Below are 26070 nucleotides of genomic sequence, written 5' to 3' on the forward strand. Positions count from 1 at the left end.
GTCCCTCCTATCTCCTCTCTGACTTCCTCTAACAGTCTGATATTAAACCTGGGTTGAAATGCTGTGCTCAGTCCCTCCTATCTCCTCTCTGACTTCCTCTAACAGTCTGATATTAAACGGTGGCATAGTGGTTAGTACTGTTGCCTCACAGCGCCAGGGACCCGGGTTCAAATCTGGCCTCGGGTGACACTCTGTGTGGAGTTTGCACATTCTCCCCGTGTCTGCGTGGGTTTCCTCCGGGTGCTCCGGTTTCCTCCCACAGTCCAAAGATGTGCAGGTTAGGTTGATTTGGCTATGATAAATTGACCCTTAGTGTTAGGGGATTAAATACATGGGGTTACAGGGATAGGGTGGGATATGTGTCGGTGCAGGCTCGATGGGCCGAAATGGCCTCTATCTGCACTGTAGATTCTGTGATTCTGGGTTGAAATGCTGTGCTCAGTCCCTCCTATCACCTCTCTGACTTCCTCTAACAGTCTGATATTAAACCTGGGTTGAAATGCTGTGCTCAGTCCCTCCTATCACCTCTCTGACTTCCTCTAACAGTCTGATATTAAACCTGGGTTGAAATGCTGTGCTCTGTCCCTCCTATCTCCTCTCTGACTTCCTCTAACAGTCTGGTGTGCATTATCTCTGTGCCCAGTGACTTCTCCACCTCGGCTTTTTTACTCAGATCCAAATACTTCTCTACAGTAATCTCTAACTGTGCCCCACATCCTCCTCTAGTACATCAAAACTTCACTTCCACCATCATTTTTAGAAAGTTTAGGAAATATTTTGTATCTCCCCAAAATTGCATCCGTCAGAACTAGTTTCCCCAGTCCCACCTCTATCTCACCTCCACAGCTCGCTGACCTGTAAAATCCACTGAGAATTGGGCTATCTCCCTTCCTATTGCTGAACTGTGTACATACGGATTCCATCTTAGCATTGCTCCCTGGAACACATTACCTTCTAAACCTCTCCGCCTCTCTCTCTCGCTCTCCTCCTTTCAGATGTTCCTTAAACTTTACCTGTCCTAATATCACCTTGTGACTCGGTTTCAAATTCTGATTGGTAACCCTCCTGTGAAGCACCTCGAGAGGTTTTTCAACATTAAAGGCGTTATATAAACGCCAGTTTGTTCTTGTTGTTCTTGCATTGCCATAGAATTCTTTATTGATACTGGCGTCCACAAATTTGTTGCTCTTCCCTCAAAATGTTACCACCAGAAACATCTCCCTCTGAGTCCTGTGAAAAACAAGGCCCCGTCTTATAGATACTAGATCACATCTCTCATGTTTCTGAATGTTTGGAATGATTTGTTCACTCATACACACAACACTCAACACTAGCTCCAACACTTGAAATGTTGACTTGTCACCGTTTCTTCTTTTTATAAACACAACTTTAACTCCACCGACTTCAAATTCTCTTTCCTCTAGTCTCAGATCCCGATATTTCCCAATCTCCAGTCACATCCCCCGATACCCCCCAACTGCTCCATTCACCTTTTCTGTAGAACCATTATTGTTGGTCGGTAAAGGTCACAGCCGTCCCGGCCCTTCCAACTGAACACACTCTAGTGCCCCAAGAACGTGAACACTTCCCTCCTGCTCCAGCCCTCAGCCGCAAATTGACCAGCCTCATATTTCCCGCCTTAAGAAGCCCAGTGGTAAACAATCCGGAGATCAACAGCTTGAGGCCTGGTTTCTTAGTTTTGTGCCTCAGTCTTAATAGTCCCTCTATAGAGGTATTTCTATCCGTGTTACTGGCTCCAAACATGGCAATTGTCGGCTTTCCTTTCCTTCCCAGAGGTGGTCACACGGGTCAAGGATGTTCGTCCCACTGACAACAGGGAGGTAACTATCCATTCAGGTCCTGCTCAGGTGGATAGTTCCAGTACTCAGGGGCTTCCTCCACATGAGACTGTGATCCTCTGAGTCACTGTCTCTCTCCACCTTACAGTCCCCAATACCAGGTATCTATTGGACTGTTCCAGTACTCAGGTGCTCTCTCCACCTGTGACTCTGATCCTCTGAGTCACTGTCTCTCTCTGATGTGCCTCAATAATCCCGAGACTCGATGTTAGCGGAACAAAACAAGGCTTTTATTAACTTAGAAGATAACACGCAGTGGAGAGAGGTATCTTCCATCTGGAGCTCTGCAGTACTGGATATGAGGCCAGACTGAGCTGGCTTACATAGAGGCCAGGTATGGGCGGAGCCCTACATACAACACATTCCATACATTCCAATATACAATACAATGGTGAGGAGAAACCTGAAACCAACCACAGTCACAGGCAATACAATGGTGAGGGGAAACCTGAAACCAACCACAGTCACAGGCAGTGATGAATGGAATATTTCATCACATTCACCCCTTCTATAGATTTAGTCTGTTCGGGGGTTTGGTAGTCCTCTGCGACCGACGTGGCTGTTGTGGTGTCGCGGGTGTCGGCTGGGTGTCCCCGGTGGCCTCCTGGGTCTCTGCTGGGGGTGCCGCCAGGGTTGTTGAAGGGGTAGTTGGTGGGGGTGCCGTTGGTCGATGTTCTTCCGGGGGTGATGAAAGAGTAGTGGGTGGGTAAGAGTTGCTGTGGTCGTTGTTGCTGCTATTGCTGTGGTTGTTGTCGTTACCGGCTGGGGCGATGTCTTTTATTGACACGGTGTCCTCCCTTCCGTCGGCGTGCCGAACATACGCGTATTGGGGGTTGGCGTGGAGTAGGTGCACTGGCTCCACGAGAGGGTCCGTCTTATGGCCCCTCACATGCCTTCGCACGAATACCGGACCTGGGGTGGAGAGCCATGACGGCATGGATACGCCGGAGGTGGATTTCCGGGGAAAGCTAAACATTCGTTCATGAGGCGTGGCATTAGTGGCAGTACACAATAGCGACCGTATCGAATGGAGCACATCTGAGAGGACTTCCTGCCAGCGGGAGATAGGGAGGCCCTTGGTCCTTAGAGCTAGAGTGACTGCTTTCCATACTGTCCCGTTCTCTCGCTCCACTTGACCGTTACCCCGGGGGTTGTAGCTGGTGGTACGGCTCGTGGCAATACCCCTGGACAGCATGTACTGGCGTAGCTCTTCACTCATGAAGGACGCCCCCCTATCCGTGTGGATGTAGCTCGGCATACCGAACAGGCTGTTGAGGCATTTAATGACCGTGGCGCTGGTCATTTCTGGGCAGGGGAAGGCGAATGGGAACCGGGAGTATTCGTCCACAATGTTCAGGAAGTAAACATTGCAGTCGACGGACGGGAGGGGGCCCTTGAAATCTAAGCTGAGCCGCTCAAAGGGCCGTGTAGCTTTGATTAAGTGGGCTCTATCAGGGTGGTAGAACCGAGGCTTGCACTCAGCGCAAGTGCGGCAGTTCCTGGTCAGAGACCGAACTTCCTCAATCGAGTAGGGTAAGTTGCGGGACTTTATGAAGTGGAACAGCCGCGTGACCCCTGGGTGGCAGAGGTCGTTGTGGAGGGTCTGTAGCCGATCCCCGGTGGCGCTGGCACACATCCCTCGTGAGAGGGCATCTGGGGATTCGTTAAGGGCCCCTGGCCGGTAAATGATGTCATACTCGAAGGTGGAGAGCTCGATCCGCCACCTAAGAATCTTATCATTTTTGATCTTCCCCCTCTGTTTATTATTGAACATAAACGCTACCGACCGCTGGTCGGTAAGTAGGGTGAAGCGTTTGCCGGCTAGGTAGTGGCGCCAGTGGCGCACTGCCTCCACGATGGCTTGGGCCTCCTTTTCCACGGAGGAGTGTCTGATCTCGGGCCCTTGGAGGGTCCTCGAGAAGAAAGCTACGGGCCGCCCCGCCTGGTTGAGGGTGGCCGCCAAGGCAAAGTCAGACGCATCACTTTCCACTTGAAATGGAGTGTTCTCGTCCACTGCCTGTAGCGTGGCCCGCTCAATATCCTGCTTAATGCTTTTGAAGGCGGCGTGGGCCTCAGCAGAGAGCGGAAAAGAGGATGCTTTCAAGAGGGGGCGGGCTTTGTCGGAGTAGTTGGGGACCCATTGGGAATAATAAGAAAATAACCCCAGGCACCTTTTCAGGGCTTTGGGAGTGTTGGGCAGGGGCAGCTCCCATAGGGGGCGCAATCGGTCGGGGTCTGGTCCGATTTCCCCATTCTCCACCACGCTGCCTAGTATGCAGAGGCGCATGGTGTTGAAAATGCACTTGTCCTCGTTGTAGGTGAGGTTGAGTTTTTGTGCGGTTTTCAGGAACCTCTCGAGGTTCGAGTCGTGATCCTGCTGGTTGTGACCGCAGATGGTGACGTTGTCGAGGTAGGGGAAGGTTGCCTGCAAGTGGTGGTCGACCATGCGATCCATCTCCCTCTGGAAGACCGAGACCCCATTCGTCACCCCAAAGGGGACTCTGAGGAATTGGTAGAGGCGTCCGTTCGCCTCGAAGGCGGTGTACGGGCGGTCCTCTGGTCTGATAGGGAGCTGGTGGTACGCTGACTTGAGGTCGATGGTGGAGAACACCCGGTATTGGGCGATTTGGTTCACCATTTCTGATATGCGGGGTAGCGGGTAGGCGTCTAGTTGGGTGCACCTGTTGATCGTTTGGCTATAGTCGATCACCATCCGTTTCTTCTCGCTACCCCTTACCACCACCACTTGGGCGCGCCACGGGCTATTGCTGCATTCAATAATGCGCTCTTTCAGGAGCCTGTCTACCTCGGTCGCGATAAACCGCCTGTCCTCCCAGCTGTACCTCCTGCTTTTGGTCGCTATTGGCCGGCAGTTAGGGGTAAGGTTCGCGAATAGCGAAGGCGGCTTTACCTTCAGGGTAGCCAGGCCGCACACTGAGGGGTGGCTGGGACCCACCGTACTTGAGCGTGATGCTTTGGTGGTTGCACTGGAAATCTAGGCCCAAGATCATGCTCGCGCATAGATTCTTCATGATTAATACTTGAAAATTATCGTATACAGTCCCGTTAACAGACAATTGTACCGTGCAGTAACCCAGAATGGTCGATGTCTGGGTTTTATCAGCCATAGAGATGGTACCCCGAGTAGGGACCACCTTTAGGGAGAGTTGTTGTGCCAGTTCAGGGTGGATAAAACTCTCCGTGCTTCCGCTGTCAATTAAACATTTAACCCGGCACCCGTTTACCTCGATGTCCACCATTGATTTGGATAGCGGGTGGGGCCTGGTCTGGTCCACTGTGACCGATGCCACTGTAGGGCCCTGATCGAGACAAGATGGCGTCCACGCTGTCTGCTCACAAGATGGCGGACCCCACGAGGTCGGGCAAGATGGCGTCCAAGATGGCTGCTCCCACGGCGCACACGCGGCGGGTTTTGGTTTTCCGGCGGGGTTCCCTCTGCACACCTTCCCGAAGTGCCCCTTCTTACCGCACTTAAAGCAGGTGGTGCCTTTCGCCGGGCACAGGTTTCTGGTGTGCTTTGGCTGCCCGCAGAAGTAGCAGTTGGGTCCCCGACGCATCGCGGCTGTCGTAGGGCTTCTGGGGGGAGAGCAGGGTCCCCGACGGTGTCGGGCGGGGAAGGTGCCTTCCAAGATGGCGGCGCCCTTGGTGCACACGTGGCGGCGTGGGCTGAAGAGTAGGCGTCCGAGTTTCTCTGGGCCACATCCAGGGATCGCGCGGTGTCCGCAGCCTGTTTCAGGTCCAATCCCGTTTTTTCCAGCAGTCTTTGCCGGATGTAAGTGGAGCTGAGGCCTGTGATAAAGGCATCGTGAACAAGCTCGTCGGTGTACACTGCGGCTTTTACATCTCGGCACTTGCAGTCTTTGCCAAGCATTTTCAGGGTGCCTAGGAACTCCTCCACCGATTCCCCAGGTCGCTGTGCGCGAGTGGCGAGCAGATGCCTAGCATACACCTCATTCGCAGGCTGCTGGTAATGCGCCTTTAAGATGTCGCAGGCGGCCAGGTACGTGTCGGCGTCTTGGATGAGGGGGTAAACCCGGTGGCTTACCCAATTCCGCAGAATTCCGAGTTTCATACTCGCAGCGTCCGTAGCGTCTTTGACGGCTGCGGAATTGTCCAGGAAGAATTCCATACACATAAACCAGTGTCCGGAGCATGCTGATCCAAATCCAAACGTTCGGGTTTCAGGAGTTGATCCATTGTGTTGAAAAATAAGTTAATAAAATTGGTGTGCCTCAATAATCCCGAGACTCGATGTTAGCGGAACAAAACAAGGCTTTTATTAACTTAGAAGATAACACGCAGCGGAGAGAGGTATCTTCGATCTGGAGCTCTGCAGTACTGGATACGAGGCCAGACTGAGCTGGCTTACATAGAGGCCAGGTATGGGCGGAGCCCTACATACAACACATTCCATACATTCCAATATACAATACAATGGTGAGGGGAAACCTGAAACCAACCACAGTCACAGGCAGTGATGAGTGGAATATTTCATCACACTCTCCACCTTACAGTCCTCAATACCAGGTATCTATTGGACAGTTCCAGTACTCAGGGGCTCCCTCCACCTGTGACTGTGACCCTCTGAGTCACTGTCTCTCTCCACCTTACAGCCCCCAATACCAGGTATCTATTGGACAGTTCCAGTACTCAGGGGCTCCCTCCACCTGTGACTGTGATCCTCTGAGTCACTGTCTCTCTCCACCTTACAGCCCCCAATACCAGGTATCTATTGGACAGTTCCAGTACTCAGGGGCTCCCTCCACCTGTGACTGTGATCCTGAGTCACTGTCTCTCTCCACCTTACAGTCTCCAATACCAGGTATCTATTGGACAGTTCCAGTACTCAGGGGCTCCCTCCACCTGTGACTGTGATCCTCTGAGTCACTGTCTCTCTCCACCTTACACTCCCCAATACCAGGTATCTATTGGACAGTTCCAGTACTCAGGGGCTTCCTCCACCTGTGACTGTGATCCTCTGAGTCACTGTCTCTCTCCACCTTACAGCCCCCAATACCAGGTATCTATTGGGCAGTTCCAGTACTCAGGGGCTCCCTCCACCTGTGACTGTGATCCTCAGTCACTGTCTCTCTCCACCTTACAGTCCCCAATACCAGGTATCTATTGGGCAGTTCCAGTACTCAGGGGTGCCCTCCACCTGTGACTGCAGTGTCCCTCTAGATGGTCACTCACTTCCCTCTTTGCACTCAGCCCCTGTCCTGTTCCCTCGACCTGTGCGAGCTGCAGGTTCAGGCAATAGATCTGGACCTTTTGTCGGGGCAGAAATTGTATTTTAAAGAGCTTTGTGAGCCTACCTGTGTCCATTCTCATTCTTGTTGAAGATGTTGGATCTTCTCCCCTGTCTGGACCTTCAGCCATGGTGGTGACAGGCGTTCCCAGGCTCTGATGCTCTGTAACAAATATAATAATAGGTGGGTTTGAGGGAAATATTAAAATGAGAAGGAGAACGTTGCCTTGTTGCCATGATATCAAGTCCCTCCTCCCCCATCAGTACAGCAGCTGGCAGCTCTGGGATCTCAGAAAACACCACGAATATACAACTGGTGGATGTGACTGCTGTTTTACAATCATAATTCTCCATTCGTGTGTGAGCCCGCGCACGTGCGGCCATTGAAACTATCAATCAGCAGCCTTTCCTTTCCCCACTGTGGAAATGTAAAAGCGATTCAGTTAATTCAGTACCAGTTTGAGACTTAGTGAAACAGCAAAGTACTGAATTTTACAAATGCTGCCACTAGTCCAATAAACACACAAAAGCAACAGAGGGGCAGGGAGAATGTGTGAGAAATGATTGGTGGTAACATAATAGGGAACACTAACACCTTTGATAAATATAAATAGTGAAAGAATAGTCCAAGGAAAGGTGGGGCCGATTACTGACCAAAAAGGCAATCTTGTGGAAGCAGAGGACATGGCTGAGGTACTAAATTAACACTTTGTGTCCGTATTCACTAAAGGAGAGGATGCTGCCAATCGTACAGTAAAGGAGGAGGTGTTAGAGAAATTGGACAGGATATAAATTGATTAGGACGATGTACTAAATTGGTTGGTAGGGCTCAAAGTAGAAATGTCACCCACTCTGCCACAATCTTCCAATCCTTAGATATGGGAAAGGTGCCAGAGGACGGGAGGGCTGCAAACGTTACTTCACTGTTCAAAAAAGGAGAGCGCGATGAACCAAATAACTACAGGCGACTCAGCTTAACATCGGTGTTATTTCCGAAACACAATTAACCGTCACTTGGAAGAACATGGGTTTATTAGCGACAGACAAAATGGATTTTATTTAAAGGCAAATCTAACCTGGCTGACTTGAATGAGCCAATGGATGAAATAGGAGAGGGTTGATGAAGGTAGTGCAGTTGATGTTCTGTTTCTGGACTTTCAGAAGGCCTTTGATAAAGTACCTCATAATAGACTGGTGAACAAAATTGGAGCCAATGATATTAAAGGAGCAGTGGCAGCGTGGATACTAAATTGGGGAAGGGACAGAAAACAGACAGTAGTTGTGAACCGATATTGTTCACACTGGAGGGAAGTTTACAGTGTCCCCAGGGGGCGGGATTAGGACCACTGCTCTTTGATTTATTTCAGTGACATGGACTTAGGTATACAGGGCATAGTTTAAAAGTTTGTCGATGACACGAATCTCGGAAAAGTCGTAAACCGTGAGGAGGACAGCAGAAGACTTCAGGAGGAAATAGAGACACTGGTGAAATGGGCAGACACATGGCCGGTGAAATTTAATGCAGAGAAGTGTGAAATGCTGCATTTTGGAAGGAAGAATGAGGCGATGCAATTTAAACCAACTGGTACAATTTAAAGGGGTTGCAGGAACAGTAAAACTTGGGGGTATAGACACAGAAATCTTTGACAGTGGCAGGACAGGACGATAAGGCTTTTAGAAACGTATATGGGAGCATTGGCTTTATAAATAGAGGCACAGGAACATCGGAACAGGAGTAGGCCACTCATTCGTTCCAGCTTGTTCCTCCATTCAATTCGATCATGACTGAGCTGTATCTTAACTCCATCTCCCCGCCTTGGTTCCATAACCCTAAATACCATTGGCTAACACAAATCTATCAATCACAGTTTTGTCATTTTCAATTGACCGAACCTCAACAGCTTCTTGAGGGCGAGTGTTCCAGATTTCCACTACACGGTGTCTGAAGAAATGCTTTGTAACATCACCCCTGAACGGCCTCGCTCTGCGGTTAAGGTTACGTGGACCCCTCGTTCTCTCTGCCCATCCACAGTTCCTAACTTCTAACATCACCCCTGAGCGGCCTCGCTCTGCAGTTAAGGTTACGTGGACCCCTCGTTCTCTCTGCCCATCCACAGTTCCTAACTTCTAACATCACCCCTGAACGGCCTCGCTCTGCGGTTAAGGTTACGTGGACCCCTAGTTCTCTCTGCTCATCCACAGTTCCTAACTTCTAACATCACCCCTGAACGGCCTCGCTCTGCGGTTAAGGTTACGTGGACCCCTCGTTCTCTCTGCCCATCCACAGTTCCTAACTTCTAACCATTTAGAACATTCTCTGATCGATCCTTTTTAGGTCCAACGTGAATGAGCTCATTGTGTTCTGAAGTGAGGGGATTGCGACAAACTTGCTCAATCCATTCCAGGAAGGTGGGTTCTCCGGCGTTCTGAATGTTATTTAATATTGGTGTCACGAGTCTAACGCCCTCGAACGTCTGTGTGGACACGGTGTCAAGATGTAATGAGAGTGGGAGGAGGCTCCCGTGGAGTATAAACACAGCATAGACCACTGGAGCCGAATGGACTGTTTCTCTGCTGCAGTTTCGATGTAAATCTAATCTGCCCCGAACTGTCACAAACTCCAATCTCTGTGACGGTGACCATGGTGTGTAACCCTTCCTTGTCCATCATTCACCTTCCCACAGCATTCGATAGTCTCATCTGGCATCCTTTTCCATGTCATGGCCTCCATTGTCCATCCCATAAAACTGATCCTTGTGTGCTTCCTGTCCTAGCTCCCTGATCGCAGATCGCAAATCTCCAGCAATGGGTTAACTTTTGTCTTTCTATCCACACCTATATTGTTGGCCAATATTGAACCGATGCTGCTTCTGGTGCATAGTAACCGATTACTGTAGCGCTGGAGGCAGATTGGATTGTTTCAATATCTGCTTCTTGGGATTTGCCGGGGCATTGAAATCTCGGTGCAGAGGTCGCCTCATCAGGCACCTCCATTGACTAGGCGAGGCTGCATCATAGACCCATAAAATGATACAGCACTGAAGGTCATCCAGCCCATCAGGCACCTCCATTGACTGGGCGAGGCTACATCATAGACCCATATGATACAGCACATGTAGTGTATGTATCCGTCTACCTTTAAGAAAACCATTGTATGTAACCGTTCACCTTTAAGAGAACTATTTTAGGTGTGGCACTACTTTGTTGGCTTCTGTATACTGTAATACCGACGGTGACCACACCAGTATATAAGTGCTGTGTCAGGATTTATTTGGCAGATTCGCCCTGACCTTCGAATAGTAAAGTCCTGTTTTAAGTTACTCTGGTAGTCTGTGTATTAATTAACTAAACAACCCACAGACTTTACAGTGGCGACGAGTCCGATCGTACCCTGCGGCAACAATACTTCCGAAACAGTTAACGAGCGTCGAGAAGAGGCAACCGCCCTCGTCGTTCTGCTGGGAGAAAACTCGAGGCTGCAGAACTAGAAAGGAAGAAGAAGTTAGAGACAAAGACTTCCATCAGCAACAGGCACTGACTGTCCCTTCTGCCACGGTGAGGAGTGAGCCGATCAGCACGAGAAGCAAGGCGGCCACGGTGACTGTGAGTAAGGGAAAGTAAAAAGAATAACCGGAGGATAAGGGCGGTGCACTCGACCACGGTCGAGGGGGAAAGGAGCCGGACAGAAGTCGGGTCCAGAGGCGCCGAGACTGGGGCAGCGTGGAGCAAGGAAGCCGCGGTACAGACAGGCTGGGGGACGCAACGGCGTCGTGAGACAGCTAGACCGCGACCGGCGAAAAAGGCCGGGCAGCGACCGAAGCCACGAAGCGCTGCGACCGGGAGCGTAGGCGCGGGAAGAGATAAACTCAGCCGCAGCCGGGGAGGGAAGCACCGGACTGCGAGAGGGCTGGGAGGCGCGATTGGGAGCCGAGTGAGCGGGAGAGGCAGAGCCGACCAAGGGGGAACTGAGCGAGAGCCAGTCCAGCGGCTGAAACTGTTCTCCGTCAACGGGGTGTACCCAGCGCCGGTTGCCCTACCGAGAAAAGGGAAAGCACTGAAGCCGACGCGCAGGCTGTGAACCTGAAAGCCAGCGGCCGTCACCCGTGGGGAAAGTGTACCCCTCCCGCTAGGGAAGAAACGCGGGAAGCCGCCATTAGGCGGGGAAGAAGACAGAAGCGGGAAACCGCCATTGAAGTGGGCGGGGAGAGAAGATAAGCGCGGGAAACCGCCATTTTCGCGGGAACCGCCATCTTGGAAAAAAAAAAGAAAAGAAAATTTAAAGAAATAATTCGTGGTGTTATCAGGGAGAGAGGAAGATGCCTAAGTGTGGTAACATCAACGATTTTAATTCCGAGGTAGAAGACTGGGCCACGTATGTGGAACGCATTGAGATCTATTGTGAGGCCAATAAAATAGAAGATGACAAAGCTATAACCTTGCTAAACTCGATGGGCGCGAAGACATACGGGCTCTTGAAGCATTTACTAGCACCAGCTAAACCGGCGGATCAGACTTTCGATGATATTGTGACTGTTCTGAAGGATCACTTGAACCCCACACCGTTGATGTTGGCGGAACGATTCAAATTCTATGCGAGAACGCAAAGGAAAGACGAAAGCAACGCAGAATACTTGGTCGAACTGCGTAGACTAGCGAAACACTGCCAGTTTGGAGGGAATCTGACAGAGGCATTGTGAGACAAGTTCGTGTGCGGGTTGTCAAAGGAAGGAACGCAAAAGCGACTACTCGAAGAGAACGACCTTACACTTGACAGGGCTGTCCTTATTGCAGCATCGCACGAAGCCGCAGCGAAGGGAACTGCGGAAATGCAGCGGCACTCAGTGTGGATCAAATTACCTCGAGTACAACAAAATGCTATCGTTGTGGGAAGACAACACACGACCAGAACCAATGCTGGTTTAAGAACCAGGAATGTAGGAAATGTGGCAAACTGGGTCACATAGCTAAGGTATGCCGGTCAGGGAAGAAGACCAACAACCAAAGGAAGCCATCACAGGAAAAGTACAACAAGGTACACAAGGTGGCTGAGAAGAGTTCAGACGAACAGAATTCAGACTCAGACCCAAACGGCCAGGAGCTGGGCAGTCTGAGAATTCACAATGTGAGTAAGGAAGCTGACCTACAAACTATCTGGGTCATGCTAAAAATAGCTGGAGTCCAAGTGAAAATGGAGTTGGACACTGGATCAGCTCTATCAGTCATAAATCGAAGGGATTACCACCGGCTATTCTCACATATACCCTTAAGCGATACCAAGTTCGTATTGCAGACATACACGGGGCATAAAGTATACCCCATGGGGAAGATAAGAGTCAAGGTGAGAGATGGGGGTAAAGAACACCCAAGAATGAACTTATACGTACTACCTGAGGAAGGACCACCACTTCTGGGACGGGAGTGGATCAAGAAAATAGACATGGAATGGCACTATCTAAAAGCCATAACGAGTGAGGACTCAGTGCAGACAGTCAGCTCAGATTCTGAAACGGATGACGATAAGACCAACCCAAATATGAAAGACAAGGCTAAAATGGACTTGCCTTCGTTCTTCCAACCTTAGTTGGCATGCATAAAGGCTTATGCTCCAGAGAAGAACAAAGTTTCAGAACAGAACTCCACCGAACAACGACAACAGTTTGACAGAGAATTCTGAGTCTGTTCAGTTTACGGACATATCCATGACTGACGAACACCGAGCTCGGACTCAACTTTATTTCAAATTACGACAGCAAGTAGAACAAGTGAGTTACCGTCTCGAACAAGAGATGAAAACAATGAAAAAGTTCTATGACACCGAATGGGAGAATCTGGAAAGACAACAGAAGCAGCTAGCTCAAGCAGAGAGCGACCATAGAGCCATTGTGACCAATTACCGATCACATCTCCCTTATGCTGTTCAGGAGTTAGAATATTTGCAGGAAGGAGCAAATGAAGAGGAATCTTCAGGAAGCCAGGATTTTATTCCCGTTCTTCTCTACGACTCCTTACAAGCAGAGTTTGAGAAGTTGAAGGAACAGTATGAACAGGCCCAGGCTACAATCCTGGAGGGGATTAACTCGGCAACCTCCGAAAAGCTAGTTTCAGTAGAAGCATATGAGCAACTAAAGGTTGAACATGAGCAAGAAGTCCAAAGGCTGCAGGAAATTCTTGATGAGCTCAAGGCCAAGACAGACTCATCGATAGAAGCTCCATCCATAGATGAGAAATTAGAGGTGAAAGACATGGCAGAACATGAAAGACAAGATGTCCAAGAACTCAAAAATATTGAAGGAAACCCAAGACAAATATGAGGCGGCAATGACCGAGGTTCAACAACTTGAAGAACAGATTCAACTGGGAATCCTCTCAGTGGAAGAAAAGGAAACTGTAAGAAACACAGAGACTGTAAGAATGGCCCCTGAACATGAGCTAGAGAGCATCAAGGCGCAACTTCTCCGAGCACTGAAAGCCAAAGTACAAGAGGAAAAGGTGAAAGCATTGGAGGAAAAGGTGGATGAAATGGAGAAGACTCTGATCCACAGTGTTCCCGTGGAAGAGTTAACAGTCAGCCAACTCCTTCATATGCTGAGGGACAAGACTCTGCAATGGGAACAATCTGAACATGAGCTTCAATCTTCAAAGGGAAGGAGTTCGGAGCTCTCAAAAGTTATGGAAATAGCGGAGGTTGCAACACAGATTTTACTGGGATGCCAAAAGTACGCTGAATCACGTCTATGTGAACAGAATGTTGAAACAGCTGCTCCAGTAGAAGGATTGAATAGCCCGATCAATCAATCCCCGATGGAAGGGGAAGTATTGAAATCACAAATGAGGTCATTAGTGAAGGATTTGCAGGAAACCCAGGAAGAGCGGGATGAATATGAACGCATGAAGAAGTCTCTTCAGGAAAGATGTCTAGGGAGGGAACAGTCGGCTAACGTCCAGTTGGGTGAGGAAGTAGCAGGCCCTCTCGCTGGACGAGTTCAGGACGACACCGAATATTACCATGACCTGTTGAGTGACACGGAATATTACGAGGACTTGGTCTGCCCAGCTTGTGATGAAAACTCCCAAAGTGCAGAAATCAGGATGAAGCACTTAAAGTCTAAGAAACATAGGGAGATGGTGGCGCTACAGCTGGCAGCTGATAAGGGAGCCCCGAGAGTCTCCAAGAAGCAGAAAAGAAAAAGACGAAGCAGAAGGTGATAACCATCTAAATCATTATCACTTCTACCAGATCATGTACGTGGGCCCTACGAAGGGAGCCAAATCAGTTGGCAAGTAGGAAAAATTACCAAGGCAGTCCAGCTGTTTGTAAAAGTCAGCACTGCTGGTTCAGCAGGACAGAAGTTCAAGCTGTTAAGTCAAGGGAAAGACTATTGGATGAGTCACGCTAGCAATGTGAACCGGCTACACCACAGAGATGTTGTTCGGACCGAGTCAAGACTAGAGACTGAATCTGTGAACTGTTCCCGCAGAGACTGAATCTATAAACTGTTTCCCGCATAGATTATACCTGTGAATTGTTTTACATGAAGTTGAATATATGTTATGTTTAATGGGGGACTAAGTATGTTGTAAGCTAAAAAGGGAGGATTGTAGTGTATGTATCCGTCTACCTTTAAGAAAACCATTGTATGTAACCGTTCACCTTTAAGAGAACTATTTTAGGTGTGGCACTACTTTGTTGGCTTCTGTATACTGTAATACTGACGGTGACCACACCGGTATATAAGTGCTGTGTCAGGATTTATTTGGCAGATTCGCCCTGACCTTCGAATAGTAAAGTCCTGTTTTAAGTTACTCTGGTAGTCTGTGTATTAATTAACTAAACAACTCACAGACTTTACAGCACAGAAGGTCATTCAGCCCATCAGGCACCTCCATTGACTGGGTGAGGCTGCATCATAGACCCATAATATGATACAGCACAGGAGGTCATTCAGCCCATCACACCGGTGCTGACTCTTTGGCAGAGCTATCCCATTATTACCACTGTCCCTCTCTTTCCCCATAGCCCTGTAAATGTTTTCCCTTCAAGTATTTATCCAATTCCCTTTTCAATGTTACAACAGAATCTGCTTCCTCCACCCTTTCGGGCAATGCATTCCAGATCTCACTAACTCGCTGTGTAACACAATGTTACCTCACCTCGCCTGTGGCTCTTTTTCCACTCACTTTAAATCTGCGTCGTCTGGTTACTGACCCCTTCTGCCAATGGAAACAGTTCCTCCTTATTTACTCATCAAAACCAATCATGAGTTTCAACAGCTCTATAAAATCTTCGTTTAACCAACTCTGCTCTAAAGAGAACAAACCAGCCTCTCCCCAGAACTGAAGTCCCTGATCCTTAGTACAATTCTCTCAAATCTCTTCTGCACCGTCTCCAAGGCCTTGATATCCTCCCTAAAGTGTGGTGCCCAGAATTGAAAACCAGACTCCAGCTGAGGCCTAACCAGTCTGTTCTAACAGTTGAACATCACTTCCTTGCTGTTATTCGCTATTCCTCCTGTAATAAAGCCGAGGACCTCGCTCATGGTGTCAGCACTTGACTAATGAGCACTGTCGGAGGCGAGGACATTCACCACTGCTCCACTAATATTAACAGTGGGGTCACTTTAAGCAGATTGGTGACGCAATATCTTTAGGGGTCTTACAATATCTGGAAACCTCTTAAATACATAACTGGTTTGATCTGACTGCTGTTTTACAATTATAATTCTCCACGTGTGCGCGTGTCCCGCTGTGTGTCTAACAAACTCAGTCAGCGTCCTTCCCTTTCCCCACTGGGGAAATGTGAAAGCGATTCAGTCCCGGATCAGTAATTTCTCCAAACTTAAGTTGATGTTATTCGCCGGCATTAAGTTATAACCCAATTTGAGACCTTGTAAGATGGAGTTTTCTGCTGTTTGACACACGCAGACTCTGGTATAATAAACACACGACAACAACAGCAGCACCGTAGGGAATCAAGCTGAATACAGAAAGTACAGAGGAGAAATCAAAATCAAACTAAGAGGGGCACGGAAAAACTGAGGAAAGATTAGTGGGAATAGAATAGGGAACATTAAAATCTTTCTTAAACATGTAAAGCCTAAAAGGAGAGTCAACGGAAAGGTGCGATGATTAAGGAGCAAAAGGGCAATCTTCTGGTGGATGCAGTGGGCATGGCTGAGGTACTGAATGAGTACTTTGCATCTGCCTTCACTAAAGAAGAGGATGCTGCCAATGTTACAGTGAAGGAGAGGGTGGTAGTGAAATTGGACAGGATATAAATAGACCAAGAGGATGTAGTGAAACAGTTGACAGCGCTCAAAGTGGAAGTGTCATGGTCTGGATGGGATGCATCCTGGGTTACTGAGAGAAGGAAGGCTCTGGCCACAATCTTTGAATCCTCCTTGGATAGGGGAGTGGTGCCACAGGACTGGGGATTTGCAAATGTTACCCCCTTGTTTAAAAACGGAGCGTGTGGTAAACCAATGAACGACAGGTGAATCAGTCTAGCGCCGGTGTTCAGGAACCTTCTGGAGATAAATCAATGAGAACCTGCTAAGATATCATCCCTCCTTACAGCAGTAATTGACTCCTTGATTAATACTGCGACACCCACTCCTCTTTTACACCCCCCCCTGTCTTGCCTGAAGATTCTATACCCTGGAATACTGAGCTGCCAGTCCTGCCCCTCCCTCAACCATGTCTCTGTGATAGTAACAATATCATACTCCCATGTGTTCATCAACACCTTGAATTCATCTGCTTTACTCGCAAGACTCCTTGCATTAAAATAAATGCCATCCAGCCTTGCCATACTCCCTTGTGCCGTTACATATTTGCTCTGCCTTCCAGGCTCTTGTTTTTTCCTCTATATTTGGCTGTGCATCACACCCTACTATAGCTCCACTCTGTATCCCATCCCCCTGCCAAGTTAGTTTACACTCCCCCCAACAGTACTAACAAACCTCCCTGCAAGGATGTTGGTCCCGTTCCGATTCATGTGCAACCCGTCCGACTTGTACAGGTCCCACCTTCCCCAGAAGCAGAGCCAGTGATCCAGGAAACTAAAGCCCTCCCTCCTGCACCAACTCTTCAGCCACGCATTCATCTGCTCTATCCACCTATTCCTATAATAATCACTACCATGTGGCACCGGGAGCAATCCAGAGATTACAACCTTTGAGGTCCTGCTTTTTAATCTGCTACCTAGCTCCCTAAATTCTTGTTGCAGGACCTCATCCCGCTTTCTACCCATGACCTTGGTACCAATGTGAACCACGACCTCTGACTGTTCGCCCTCCCCCTTCAGAATGCCCTACAGCCGTTCAGTGACATCCCTGACCCTGGCACCAGGGAGGCAACATACCATCCTGGAGTCACGTCTGCGGCCACAGAAATGTCTATCTGTTCCCCTTACGATAGAATCCCCCATCACTATTGCTCTCCCACTCTTTTTGCTCCCCTCCTGTGCAGCTGAGCCACTCGTAGTGCCACGGACTGGGCTCTTGCTGCATTCCCCTCAGAAAGCATCTCCCCAGCAGTATCCAAAACGGAAAATCTGTTGGAGAGAGAGATGGACCCAGGGGACTCCTGCACTGCCTTCCTAGTTCTTTTACTCTGTCTGGCGGTCACCCATTTCCTGTCTGCCTGTGCATTCTTTACCTGCGGTGTGACGACGTCGTTTGACAAGCTAGCCATGAAGAACTCAGCTTCGCGGATGCTCCACAGTGACTCCAGCCGCAGCTCCAAAATGCAGATTGCAAGTAGCTGCAGCTGGAGACACTTCCTGCACACATGTTCGCCCTGGACACCAAAAGTGTCCCTGACCTCCCACATAGCACAGGAGGAGCACTCCACACTGCTGAGCTGCTCTGCCAAGTCCTACCCTTAATTTACTCCCTTTAAATATTAAATACACTAGGGACCTTACTTCCCTTTAAACACTACTTACGCTAAACTAGAGACCTTACTTTTACTTTAACGACTGGACTGTAGAAATACTCACCAGGTCCTACTTACCAATCAGCTCCTTCCCTGGTTGTGATGTCACTTTAGCGGTTTTACAGTTGTAGTTTGACTGCTCCCGCTCTCAGACTCTTTCCTGCAGTCCTGTGACGTCACTCCTTGATTTTGCTGTTCTTTTGGAATTCGCCGGATAAGTATCGGCCTCCTCACTGCTGCCGACTCCTCGCAGGTCCGCGCTGTCCTCGGCCTCCCGCTGTTCAGCGAATGAGGCCCGACCAGAGCGGACCTGCGAGCGAGCAGCTGAGGAGTTTCAAAAACCGGCGGCAGTTGGGGCGCGGCGGCTGATTCAGCGAACGAGGCCCGACCAATTCAACAGCAGGGGAAGAGAGGTAAAAAGTAATCAAATTGTGGCGTCACCAGGAAGCAGGTAAGTGATTGGTTGGTGAGTATTTCTCTCTTTTTGAAACTTTAACTCTGGTTTATAGTTTCTAAGGTCTCTCTAGTGTAGCAGGGACTGCTGGTAAACCAGTTAACTGTAGTGTAATTAGTGGGATTGATTGATTTAATTTAAATTCAATTAATTAAAGGGTAAGTCATGGCAGGACAGCCGGGCCCCATGATCTGCTCCTCCTGCGATATGTGGGAACTCAAGGACACTTCCTGTGTCCCCGACAACTACATGTGCAGGGAGTGCATCCAGCTGCAGCTACTGACAGACCGCATTGCGGCACTGGAGCTGCGATTGGATGCATACTGGAGCGTTCATGATGCTCAGGACATCGTGAATAGCACATTTACGGAGTTGGACACACCGCAGGTAGAGGTTGGACAGGAAGAAAGGGAACGGGTGACCAACAGGCAGAGTACTAGGCGCAGGCAGGTAGTGCAGGGGTCCCCTGTGGCCATCCCCCTCTCCAACAGATACACCACTTTGAATACTGTTGGGGGGGATGGCTTAGCAGAGGAAGGCAGCAGCAGCCAACTTCCTGGCACCAGGGGTGCCTCTGCTGCACAGAATGGGAGGAAAAAGAGGGGTAGAGCTATAGTAATAGGGGATTCAATTGTAAGGAGAATAGATAGGCGTTACTGCGGCCGGAAACGTGACTCCAGGATGGTGTGTTGCCTCCCTGGTGAAAGGGTCAAGGATGTCTCCAAGCGGCTGCAGAACATCTTGGAAGGGGAGGGTGAACAGCCAGTTGCCGTGGTGCACATAGGCACCAACGATATAGGTAAAAAGTGGGATGAGGTCCTAAAAAGCGGAATATAGGGAGTTAGGAGATAAATTAAAAAACAGGACTTCAAAGGTAGTAATCTCAGGATTGCTACCAGTGCCATGTGCTAGTCAGAGTAGAAATAGAAGGATACTTCAGATGAATACGTGGCTAGAGGAATGGTGCCAGGGGGAGGGATTCAAGTTCCTGGGACATTGGAACCGGTTCTGGGGGAGGTGGGACCAGTTCAAACCGGACGGTCTGCACCTGGGCAGGGCTGGAACCAATGTCCTAGGGGGGAGTGTTTGCTGGTGCTGTGGGGGAGGGTTTAAACTAAAATGGCAGGGGGTTGGGAACCTGAGCAGGAAGACAGAGGAAAGGGAAACAAGGATAAAAGCAAAAGATAGGAAGGAGAAAAACAAAAGTGGCAGACAGAGAAATCAACAGTTTAAATCAAACATGGCCACAGTAAATAATAATTCTAATAGGTCTAAGAGCATTAAAAAAACAAGCCTGAAGGCTTTGTGTCTTAATGCGAGGAGCATTTGTAATAAGGTGGATGAATTGGCTGCGCAAATAGAAGTAAACAAACATGATTTGGTTGGGATTACAGAAACGTGGCTCAAGGAAGGCCAGGACTGGGAACTCACCAGGGGTATTCGATATTCAGGAAAGATATGCAAAAAGGAAAGGGAGGTGGGGTAGCATTACTGGTTAAAGAAGGGATTAACACAATTGTAATGAAGGATATTAGCTCTGATGAGGTGGAATCTGTATGGGTAGAATTGAGAAATACTAAGGGGAAAAAACGTTAGTGGGAGTGGTTTATAGACCTCCAAACAGTAAGGCGGAGGTTGGGGATGGCATTAAAAGGGAAATTAAAGAAGCGTGCAATAAGGGCACATCAGTCATCATGGGTGACTTTAATCTACATATAGATTGGGCCAACCAAATTAGTAACAATACTGTGGAGGAGGAATTCCTGGAGTGTTTACAGGATGGTTTCCTGGACCAATATGTCGAGGAACCAACCAGAGATCAGGCCATCTTAGACTGGGTATTATGTAACGAGAAAGGATTAATTAGCAATCTTGTTGTACGAGGCCCCTTGGGTCGGAGCGATCATAATATGATCAAATTCTTCATTAAGATGGAGAATGAAGTAGTTGACTCGGAGACAAGGGTCCTCAATTTAAATAAAGGAAACTACGATGGTCTGAGGAGCGAGTTGGGTAGGATTGATTGGGGAATGTCACTCAAAGGGTTGACAGTGGATAGGCAATGGCAAACATTCAAAGACCGAATGGATGAACTACAGAAGTTGTTCATCCCAGTTTGGCATAAAAATAAAACAAAAAAGGTGACCCAACCGTGGCTAACAAGGGACATTCGGGATAGCATAAGGCCCAAGGAAAGGGCATATAAATTGGCCAGAAAAAACAATAATCCTGAGGATTGGGAGCAGTTTAGGATTCAACAAAGGAGGACAAAGGGATTAATTAAGAAAGGGAAAATAGAATATGAGTGTAAGCTTGCAGGGAACATAAAAACTGACTGTAAAAGCTTTTATAGATATGTGAAGAGAAAAAGATTGGTGAAGTCAAGCGTAGGTCCCTTGCAGTCAGAATCGGGGGAATTTATAATGGGGAACAAAGAAATGGCAGACCAACTAAATACATATTTTGGTTCTGTCTTCACAAAGGAGGACACAAATAACCTCCCAGAGATGCCGGGGAACATAGGGTCTGATGAAAGGGTGGAACTGAAAGAAATCGGTATTTGTAGGGAAATGGTGTTAGGGAAATTGATGGGTCTGAAGGCCGATATATCCCCAGGGCCTGATAAGCTACATCCTAGGGTACTTAAGGAAGTGGCCCTAGAAATAGTAGATGCATTGCTGGTCATCTTCCAAAATTCAATAGACTCTGGAATAGTTCCCATGGATTAGAGGGTAGCTAATGTTACCCCACTATTCAAAAAAGGTGGCAGAGAGAAAACAGGGAATTATAGACCAGTAAGCCTGATATCAGTAGTGGGGAAAATGCTAGAGTCCATTATAAAAGGATGTAATAGCAGAGCACTTGGAAAACAGTGATATGATCGGACAAAGTCAACATGGATTTACAAAAAGGTAAATCGTGCTTGACTAATCTACTGGAATTTTTTGAGGATGTAACTGGTAGAATAGATAAGGGAGAACCAGTGGATGTGGTGTATTTGGACTTCCAGAAGGCTTTCGATAAGGTCCCACATAAGAGATTAGCATGTAAAGTTAAGGCACATGGGATTGGGGGCAAGGTACTGACTTGGATAAAGAACTGGTTGGCAGACAGGAAGCAAGAGAGTTGGAATAAACGGCTCTTTTTCCGAGTGGCAGGCAGTGACTAGTGGGGTACCGCAGGGATCGGTCCTAGGACCCCAGCTATTCACAATATATATAAATGATCTAGACGAGGGAACTAGATGTAATATCTCCAAGTTTGCAGACGACACAAAGCTGGGTGGGCGTGTGTGCCGTGAGGAGGATGTCAAGAAATTCCAGTATGATTTGGACAGGTTGGGTGATTGGGCAGAAGCATGGCAGATGCAGTATAATGTGGATAAATGCGAGGTTATCCACTTTGGTGGCAAAAACAGGAAAGCAGATGATCTGAATGGCAATAGATTGGGAGAAGGGGAAGTGCAACGAGACCTGGGTGTCCTTGTGCACCAGTCGCTGAAGGTAAGCATGCAGGTGCAGAAGGCAAATGGTATGTTGGCCTTTGTAGCAAGAGGGTTTGAGTACAGAACAAGGATGTCCTGCTGCAGTTGTACAGGGCCTTGGTGAGACCACATCTGGAGTATTGTGTGCAGTTCTGGTCACCTTATCCGAGGAAGGATGTTCTTGCCATGGAGGGAGTGCAGCGAAGATTCACCAGACTGATACCTGGGATGGCAGGAATGACGTATGAGGAGAGATTGGGTCGATTGAGCTTATACTCGCTGGAGTTTAGAAGAATGAGAGGGGATCTCATTGAAACTTATAGAATTCTAACAGGACTGGACAGACTTGTTGCAGGAAGGATGTTCCTGATGGCCGGGGAGTCCAGAACCAAGGGTCACAGTCTAAGAATAAGGGGTAAGCCATTTAGGATAGAGATGAGGAGGAATTTCTTCACCCAGAGAGTGGTGAACCTGTGGAATTCTCTACCACAGAAGGCAGTGGAGGCCAATTCATTAACTATATTCGAGAAGGAGTTGGATATATTTCTTAAGGCTAAAGGGATCAAGGGGTATGGGGAGAAAGCAGGGACAGGGTACTGAATTTGGATGATCAGCCATCATCGCATTGAATGGCAGAGCAGGCTCGAGGGGCTGAATGGCCGACTCCTGCTCCTATCTTCTATGTTTCTAAAAGGCATTTGATAAGGTGCCACATAAAAGGCTGCTATGCAAGATAAGGACTCATGGGGGTGAGGGCAATATATTAGCTACAAGGACAGGTTGGAGAAGCTGGATTTGTTTTCATTAGAACAAAGGAGGTTGAGGGGTGATTTGATCGAGGTGTACAAGATTATGATGGGTTTGGATAGGCTAGACAGGGAAAGGCTGTCCCCACTAATGGATGGTACGAGGACTAGGGGACACAGATTTAAGGTTTTGGGCAAGAGATACAGGGGGCGAATGTGAGTAAAAACCTTTTTACACAGCGAGTGGTGAGGACCTGGAACTCGCTGCCGACGGAAGTGGTGGAAGCGGAGACACTCGATGTTTTCAAGGGGAGACTGGATAGGCACTTGAGGGAAATAAACTTGCAGGGCTACGGGGATAGAGCGGGGGAATGGGACTGACTGGATTGCTCCACAGAGAGCCGGCATGGACTGGATGGGCCGAATGGCCTCCTTCTGTGCCGTTATGACTATTAGCATTGATAGAGGATTGGTTAACTGACAGAAAACAGAGTAGGGATAAACAGGACATTTTCAGCTTGGCAGGCTAGTGGGGTGCCACAAGGATCAGTGCTGGGGCCTCTGCTATTTACAATCTATATTACTGACTTAGATGAAGGGACCGAGTGCAATGGATCCAAGTTTGCTGCTGATACAAAGCTAGGTGGGACAGTAAGCTATGGGGACACAGAGCCTGCAAAGGGATATGGGCAGTCTAAGTGTGCGGGCAGTAAGGTGACAGATGAAATATAATGTGGGGAAATGTGTGCGTATTCACTTTAGTAGGAAGAGTAGAAAAACAGAACCTTTTTTTAAATGGTGAAAAATTATTAAATGTTGGTGTTCAGAGAGATTTAGGTGTTCTCGTACAGGAAACAAAGTTAGCATGCAGGTACAGCGAGCAATTGGGCAGGCGGATGGCATGTTGGCCTTTATTACAAGGGGTTGGAATACAACAGTGAGGAAGTCTTGCTACAATTGTACAGGGCTTTGGTGAGACAACACCGGAGTACCGGGCACAGTTCTGGTCTCACATCGATAAAGGATGGGATAAAGACAGGAGGGAGAAATTATCTTAGCTCCAAAAATAAAGTAAATAAATCAGTTTGGGTGGAGCCAAGAAACAGCAAGGGTCAGAAAACATTGGTTGGAGGTGATTATAGGCCCCCAAACTGTAGTTGTAATGTAGGGCGGCGTATAATTCAGGGAACTAGAAGTGCATGTAGCAAGGGTAATATAGTAATCATGGGGGATTTTAAGCTATGTATAGATTGGGGAAACCAAATCTGCAGTAATAGTGTGGGGACATCATCTGAGTCAATGGGACTCTCTCTGACCTTCCTCCCCGGTCCATCTCCAGGACCAGTGTGTATCTGAGTCAATGGGACTCTCTCTGACCTTTCTCCCCAGTCCATCTCCAGGACCAGTGTGTATCTGAGTCAATGGGACTCTCTCTGACCTTTCTCCCCAGTCTATCTCCAGGACCAGTGTGTATCGGAGTCAATGGGACTCTCTCTGACCTTTCTCCCCAGTCCATCTCCAGGACCAGTGTGTATCTGAGTCAATGGGACTCTCTCTGACCTTTCTCCAGGACCAGTGTGTATCTGAGTCAATGGGACTCTCTCTGACCTTTCTCCCCAGTCCATCTCCAGGACCAGTGTGTATCTGAGTCAATGGGACTCTCTGACCTTTCTCCCCAGTCCATCTCCAGGACCAGTGTGTATCTGAGTCAATGGGGCTCTCTCTGACCTTTCTCCCCAGTCTATCTCCAGGACCAGTGTGTATCGGAGTCAATGGGACTCTCTCTGACCTTTCTCCAGGACCAGTGTGTATCTGAGTCAATGGGACTCTCTCTGACCTTTCTCCCCAGTCCATCTCCAGGACCAGTGTGTATCTGAGTCAATGGGACTCTTACCTTTCTCCCCAGTTGATCTCTGGAAGCTCTTTGAATCGGAAGTGTTCTCTCCGATTGGTGTTCTGACAATCCTGTGCTGGTTCACCGGCTGTTGTTCCTCAGTCTGCAGTCTCTGTTTACTTCCAGCTTCCTCAATCACTCCATCGGTCACCGGGAGATCTAATTATGGCAGGTCAGAAAATTAGAATTTTGATTGAAAGCGTGAAATGATGTAATTTAGATTTCTTATCTGCTTACTAAAAATTCAATTTTAAGGCCGAGTATTTGTTTGATTTTGTCCCTTTCCTCAGATCCCCAGTTGCGGGGCTGTGTGTTTAGTTTGGAGATTTTCCTCAGATCCCCAGTTCCGGGGCTGTGTGTTTAGTTTGGAGATTTTCCTCAGATCCCCAGTTCCGGGGCGGTGTGTTCAGTTTGGAGATTTTGCTCACAGTAAATTTCAGCCCTCCCGAGACTCCCCCATTCTCACTGCTCTGGGCGGAAATGCACCATTTTCTGTCCCAACTGCCAATGAACCCACCGCGCCCTCCACCCCCGGACCAGCCCCTGTATTGTGAGTCGGTTCAGCTCATTCCCCGGGACCTGATGAACCCACCGTGCCCTCCACCCCCGGACCAGCCCCTGTATTGTGAGTCGGTTCAGCTCATTCCCCGGGACCTGATGAACCCACCGCCCCCTCCACCCCCGGACCAGCCCCTGTATTGTGAGTCCGTTCAGCTCATTCCCCGGGACCTGATGAACCCACCGCCCCCTCCACCCCCGGACCAGCCCCTGTAATGAGAGTCGGTTCAGCTCATTCCCCGGGACCTGATGAACCCACCGCGCCCTCCACCCCCGGACCAGCCCCTGTATTGAGAGTCGGTTCAGCTCATTCCCCGGGACCTGATGAACCCACCGCGCCCTCCACCCCCGGACCAGCCCCTGTATTGTGAGTCGGTTCAGCTCATTCCCCGGGACCTGATGAACCCACCGCGCCCTCCACCCCCGGACCAGCCCCTGTATTGTGAGTCGGTTCAGCTCATTCCCCGGGACCTGATGAACCCACCGCGCCCTCCACCCCCGGACCAGCCCCTGTATTGTGAGTCGGTTCAGCTCATTCCCCGGGACCTGATGCACCCACCGCGCCCTCCACCCCCGGACCAGCCCCTGTATTGAGAGTCGGTTCAGCTCATTCCCCGGGACCTGATGAACCCACCGCCCCCTGACCAGCCCCTGTATTGTGAGTCGGTTCAGCTCATTCCCCGGGACCTGATGAACCCACCGCCCCCTCCACCCCCGGACCAGCCCCTGTATTGTGAGTCGGTTCAGCTCATTCCCCGGGACCTGATGAACCCACCGCCCCCTCCACCCCCGAACCACCCCCTGTATTGTGAGTCGGTTCAGCTCATTCCCCGGGACCTGATGAACCCACCGTGCCCTCCACCACCGGACC

General features: G+C 49.0%; 1 protein-coding gene across 5 annotated transcripts in view; it reads right to left on the reverse strand.

The window, feature by feature from the left end:
* LOC147082064 (uncharacterized) overlaps positions 1 to 26070 on the reverse strand; it is a 109402-nt gene that overhangs the window by 54905 nt on the left and 28427 nt on the right. For 4 of the 5 annotated variants that reach the window (XM_085980490.1, XM_085980489.1, XM_085980491.1 and 1 more), the window contains 2 exons: positions 24642 to 24800; positions 7196 to 7291 (listed from right to left, as the gene is read on the reverse strand). In XM_085980490.1, coding sequence (XP_085836616.1) covers positions 7196 to 7259 — 64 coding nt within the window. In that variant the 5' untranslated portion in view covers positions 7260 to 7291; positions 24642 to 24800. The remainder of the gene's footprint in view (positions 1 to 7195; positions 7292 to 24641; positions 24801 to 26070) is intronic. The other variant, XM_085980493.1, reaches the window with a different exon arrangement.

This window comes from Somniosus microcephalus, unplaced genomic scaffold (assembly GCF_052327205.1).
Source record: "Somniosus microcephalus isolate GS21.2 unplaced genomic scaffold, FLI_Smic_1.0 scaffold197, whole genome shotgun sequence".
NCBI lineage: Eukaryota > Metazoa > Chordata > Chondrichthyes > Squaliformes > Somniosidae > Somniosus > Somniosus microcephalus.